This window comes from Micropterus dolomieu, linkage group LG13 (genome assembly GCF_021292245.1).
Source record: "Micropterus dolomieu isolate WLL.071019.BEF.003 ecotype Adirondacks linkage group LG13, ASM2129224v1, whole genome shotgun sequence".
Lineage (NCBI taxonomy): Eukaryota > Metazoa > Chordata > Actinopteri > Centrarchiformes > Centrarchidae > Micropterus > Micropterus dolomieu.
In genome coordinates, this window is record NC_060162.1 from 30,150,317 (window position 1) to 30,156,514 (window position 6,198).

The 6,198-nt window shown below is 42.3% G+C and overlaps 1 protein-coding gene across 1 annotated transcript in view; it reads left to right on the forward strand.

Annotated features, from left to right (window-relative positions):
* megf10 (multiple EGF-like-domains 10) overlaps window positions 1-4,747 on the forward strand; it is a 91,972-nt gene extending 87,225 nt beyond the window's left edge. The window contains exons 15-18 of the mRNA XM_046066309.1: window positions 2,788-2,922; window positions 3,321-3,449; window positions 3,651-3,779; window positions 4,734-4,747. Coding sequence (XP_045922265.1) covers window positions 2,788-2,922; window positions 3,321-3,449; window positions 3,651-3,779; window positions 4,734-4,747 — 407 coding nt within the window. The remainder of the gene's footprint in view (window positions 1-2,787; window positions 2,923-3,320; window positions 3,450-3,650; window positions 3,780-4,733) is intronic.
* The last annotated feature ends 1,451 nt before the right edge of the window (window positions 4,748-6,198 follow it).

Consider the following 6,198-nt stretch of genomic DNA (forward strand, 5'->3'; position numbering starts at 1 on the left):
TAAACATTTCACTGCCCAAGTCAGCTATAACACAAGTCTTGTTCATCAGACTACATGCTGTGGACAGATTTTGTCCCAGGATTTATTATGCATTTCTTCTTCTTCGTTGCATGATTTAGAATAATAAGGTGAGAAATGGGTCTATTCTGAGTTCATCCTGCACTGCAGCAGCTAATAAAGTCCATTTAATCCCAAAAACGCTTTTCTTTTAGGCAGGCTGGAGCAGAAAACAACTCACCTTTCTCAAGTTGTACAGTAATGTCACATGTGTATGAAGGTGGATCAAACAAGCTAATCTTAAATGTCAAAGTAGAGAGGAGCCTAGTAGGCCTTATTTTCATTCATTACACAATATGAATAAGCTATGCAGACATCTTTTTCTTCTGTTCTCTACTTGTTATAGTTACACAGTATTAGGGGTGTGGGCTGTATTAAAAGTATCCACTGTTCTCCCATGCTCTAACACACAGTAACGATGAAATGTGTGCTGTTCTCACATTCTTCCTCTGTATGTACACATAAACAACAAGGCAGGGAAATATAAAAGGAATTTATTTTATTGTTTGGGTACATTATTGTTCAGTGTACATGCTCACATCTGAAACAAACTTTACGTGTTTGATAACTCTCCCACCCCGCAGACATCTACACGTCAATACCGATTTATATTCACAGCGGCAAGTGCTATGTAGCTCCACATAGGGGACACAGGAAGTGACATATAGCACCTTCATGCGGCGTCGGAACCACGTAGGAAATTCACAGCTGCACCGGCAGAGCTCCAGAATGTGAAACTCGGCCAGCTCACACGCGGACGCGCTACAAGTGCGAGGGCCCGCCCAACGCTGCTTGCAGCTTTAATTATTATTGTTATTATAATAATTAACACTACGACTGTTACCATTAACACTACTATAAATATCTGTACCATTTTTTCATTTAGTCTATAGCAACATCACCTTTACTGTCTGTACCTCTGTGTGTGTATATTGTGTAGGCTGCTTCCCTCCCCTCTCTCTCTCCTTCCATCCCTCTCCTGCCCTCTCTCTCTCTCTCTCTCTCTCGCTCTCTCTCTCCCTCTCTCTCCTTCACTCCCAACCGGTCGAGGCAGATGGCCGCCCACCCTGAGCCATGGTTCTGCTCGAGGTTTCTGCCTCTTAAAAGGAAGTTTTTCCTTGCCTCTGTTGCCTAGTGCTTGCTCTTGGTGGGAACTGTTGGGCTTCTGTAAATAACATCATAGAGTACGGTCTAGACCTGCTCTTTCATGAAAAGCGCTGTGAGATAACTGTTGTTGTGATTTGGCGCTATATAAATAAAATTTAATTGAATTGAATTGAATGTATACAGAGAATGTAGCAATTGTAATACTTTTGACATCTACAAGGTTCAACGAAAGGACAGCACACATATATAGTGGATTACTGAGTTTTCTTTTAGTAAGTGCACCTGGAGCCTTTTGTATTTGCCAGACATGTTGCTCGCATAATCATAACTTGGCCAAGTCTAACCCCAAGCCTAGCAGATTGATTACAGATTATACCTGTGTGGCTATGGGTGGGCTTAAACACGATGAATCTCTCTAGTACTTTGCCATCTGCACTGACAGATGGTGGTGATGGCGCAATGGAAAAGACATGCCTTTGGTGTGAGAGACCTGGGTTCAATTCCCTACTGTGACCCGTCCACCATTGTGTCCCTGAGCAAGGCACTTAACCCCTAGTTGCTCCAGAGGCGTGCAACCTCTGACATAAATAGAAATTATAAGTTGCTTTGGATAAAAACGTCAGCTAAATGTAATGACAGATGCAACAAACGAAATGTGAGTTTGTCTACATATGCTAAACTGGCATTGAGCAGCTTATTGCCATGCTTCTTAATGTTTTGTTTTAAATCTCTCAGTTCAAGCAGGTCCATATAGGTTCCATTGTGCTCCAGCCACAGAAGTTGAATGCTAGTCCTTTTGCTCTAAAAAAAAAGGACCTAAGGAATATTGTTGTTGTGCCTCATGCTGTTGGGAACTCTACCTTGATAGTTAGACCTGTGCAATAATGTTTCCAATCAACAGATATTTCTAATCACACACAATCTAGACATAAAGGCATGCCTTTCAGGTTACAGGAGTTTGGAGGTATAGCAGTAAACTGAGCCTATTGACAGCAAGTAAAGGGATATTTGGTAAATGGTTCTGGAAGGCTGCTGGCCCTTGGTTGATCACCTCGTCTTGGAGCTGCTCCGGAACGGGTCCCCATAGTGAAGGATATACAGGGAGCGTGAAGAGGCATAGAGGCTACTTGCAGTCCCAACAGGCAATCCATCACTAATTCCCTCAAAGGTTGCACTCACAGCAGGGCCGTCATTGCAAGCTGGGGGCCTCTCACTGTCCAGGCTGTTCGCTGTAACGGGCCTTCCATCGCTTGTGCCCTCTGTTTTCGCACTTGCCACCAATATACTGGTGTACAAGCATATTTGCTAGCTGAGCAGTTCCTAACAGTGTTTTATATATTTTAAATTCTCTGCCTTTCTGAGGTCTATATCCTTTTTTCATTTTGGTGCTCCCTGATAGCTGCCCTTGCATTGTTTGTTTGCAGGCTACATGATTGTTGACCACCTCAATGTTAAGTTGACAGATTTGGCCTCATCTTTGATGTTAAATCTCCCCATCTTTCACTCCCAGAAAGCCCCTAAAAGACAATCCCAGCTTTTGATAGCTGTTACCTTAGTAAATGTCTTAAAATTAAATGCAGGTGAAATGACATCAGATTTCTGTTTCTCCTGGTTTGCCTGCAGTCTGCTCTCCTGGTTACTTTGGTCACCGCTGCAGTCAGACATGTCCACATTGTGTCCACAGTAATGGACCATGTCACCACATCACAGGACAGTGTGACTGTCTGCCGGGCTTCAAGGCGGCACTGTGCAACGAGGGTGAGTTACCCTGCATCCCATTGTTACAAAGGCGTCAGAATTCAACCTGTGTTTGTTTTTAAAGGCTGATACTGTTCACAGTTATTATACTGAAGAAGATAATTTCCCTGTAAAAAAAGATCAAAGCAGTACAAGAAGCATCTGAGCCTGAAGAAAGCTGGTAGCATGGATGTCATATCTGTGTCAATATGACCTATACGCAAATTTAACTGTAAATGTTTACCAATCAAACTACTTGGTCATATGATGTAACACATGAGAACAATATTGACCATTTGTGTGTGATAAAAATGTCTACAATGAACCTAATCAGCAACCAAGATACTGTAGAAGTGAAAATTCTTCTACCTAAAATGTGGTTGAGGAACATGTATGATTAACATGCATCTTGTGTGCAGTGTGTCCCAGTGGTCGCTTTGGGAAGAACTGTGCCTGGAGTTGCAGCTGCACCAACAACGGCACATGTAACCCCATTGATGGCTCCTGTCAGTGTTATCCAGGATGGATCGGCAGCGACTGCTCCCAGCGTGCGTTTACTCAATAAACTTATAGATTTAAAAAAATGGTGGTTCTGGTGTGTTTACAGGTCACTGTCCTGTAAAGTAGATGTTTCTTCATGAAACTGTGTATCCTGAAGTAAAAATATAAGTTATTTAGAAAGGCTATTTAGCTGTGAACTGGTATGACTAAAAGTTGAGCACTAACATTTTGCTGTCACTGTGTTGCAGCATGTCCACCTGGTCAGTGGGGACCCAATTGCATCCACACATGTAACTGTCACAATGGAGCCTACTGCAGCGCCTATGATGGAGAATGCAAGTGCACCCCAGGATGGACCGGCCTCTACTGCACACAACGTCAGTCACAGATACAAACACACACACGTTTGCTCCTCTATCCATGTGGGGACATCTCATTGCCATCCCTCCATCCATCCATCCATCCATCCATCCATCGTCAACAGCTTGTCCTGTGTACAGGGTCGTGGGCTCATTGACATCATTGAATTCAATGTTATATATATAGGACCAATTCACAACAACAGTTATCTCATAGCACTTTTCATTTTCACAGTTCAGATTCTTTGTGCTATTATTTACACCAAGAGCAGCACTAGGCGACAGAGGCAAGGAAAAACTCCTTTTTAAAATCCTTGTGAAACTTGACTAACTTTGGCGTGCAGGGAGGATTCATTGTTAACAGGAATTAAACCAGCTTAGAGCGGTTCCTTTAATACCATTTAAATGTTCCTGTCTCTGTAATAGGATCTGATAGTCTATGGTATCAAATGCAGCATTAAGATCTAATAAAACCAGTACAGAGACAAGTCCTTTGTCTGATGAAATGAGGAGGTCATTACTAATTTTCACCAGTGCTGTCTCTGTGCTATGATGAGCTCTAAATCCTGACTGAAAATCCTCAAATAAAAAGTCACACAGCTGTTTGGCAGCTGATTGATGGTTGATGGTTTAGATTAGTGTTTCTCAACGGGGGCAGTACTGCCCCCCAGGGGGCGTTCCGAGGACGATGGGGGTGCTGGAAGCAATATTTTAGAAAGGGGGGGCACTGAGCTGCTTTTGGGAGGCGTTTGTTGGTTGGAAATTCTAAGGAAAGTTTACACTTAAGATTCACAACAGTACGAGTTTAAACTTTAAACCACTTGCTAAAAAACTGTGGTCAGCATCTGCGACTGGACGATACTGTGTATTTTTAGCCTGTCTTGCTCTGTTGGGGATTGTAAGCCGCACTTTATCAGAGGTGCTGAAGTTAAGGTGTGTGGAATTATTCGTGAGCTTTCTGTCTGATCACAGGTGTTGTCGGTTAGTTTCGTTCCCCCGGCATGAGCACCTCTTCTCACAGTTTTGTCTGTCAGACGGCGAGGGGATAGGCTACTTCGAGCGAATCAGTAACATAATGCAGTATTGGGCATGTTGTAAAATATTATGAATTCTCTTTAAATAGGCTAATGACGTTACTCTCCTATAACGTCTTTTTTTCTTTACATGTCAGAGAACTCAGATATGTGGCAGAGATTCTGAATGTGCAGAAAGTTTTGAACATGAGCAGATAAGTTACAGTGTTTCCCATACGTTTATTTATTTGTGGCGGCCAGCCACAGTATCAACGCTGACCGCCACATATTGATATTTGATTTTTTTTTACCAGGCCTATTTAAAATCTTATTTGACTGCCGAGCTGCAGGCAGCGCTATTCGCGGAGCACATCCTCTCACTCGTCCCTCTCTCTCTCTCACCCGTCCCTCGATCTATCGCTCTCTCTCCCTCGTGAACACAGGTGCACAACACAGTCAATCAGATGCTTTTTATTTATTGAGCATTTATATATTTCTGTATTTATTTCTGAATTTGTCAGGATCAGTCCTCCATAAGGGGCCTAGCTAATAAGGGGAGCTGTTAATGTTAGAATACAGCTGGGTTTTCGAGGCTAGCATGCTGTACAGCTGCAGCACAGTTACACTGTCATTCTGTGGGAAACACTGAGTTATGATAAGTTATTAACAGATGAGCTAATAAAGTCCATTCTATTACTGAATTAAAACAGATTAATTTATCACTGAGATGAAAGGGGCCACAAACACATTTAAATAGGTTACTTCCCAACAAAAGAGGTGGTAAGACTTCATGTGTGTTGACTCAGGAGGGATGATATTAAATAAGTTGATCTACAGGAGAAAAATATTTAAAAGCAATAAGAATGCCTGAGAGCCTCACTAGATTATATTCTATTCAATTCAATTCAATTCAGTTTTATTTATATAGCGCCAAATCACAACAACAGTTATCTCACAGCGCTTTTCATAAAAGAGCAGGTCTAGACCGTACTCTATGATGATATTTACAGAAGCCCAACAGTTCCCACCAAGAGCAAGCATTAGGCGACAGAGGCAAGGAAAAACTTCCTTTTAAGAGGCAGAAACCTCGAGCAGAACCATGGCTCAGGGTGGGCGGCCATCTGCCTCGACCGGTTTGGGTGAAGGAGAGAGAGAGAGAGAGAGAGAGAGAGAGAGAAAGAGAGAGAGAGAGAAAGAGAGAGAAAAAGAGAGAGAGAGAGAGAAAAAGAGAGGGATGTAAGGAGAGAGAGAGGGGAGGGAGGCAGCCTACACAATATACACACAGAGGTACAGACAGTGAAGGTAATGTTGCTATAGACTAAATGAAAAATGGTACAGATATTTATAATAGTGTTAATGGTAACCATCGTAATGTTAATGATTATAATAACAATAATAACAATAAGACTAGCAACAATAGTCGT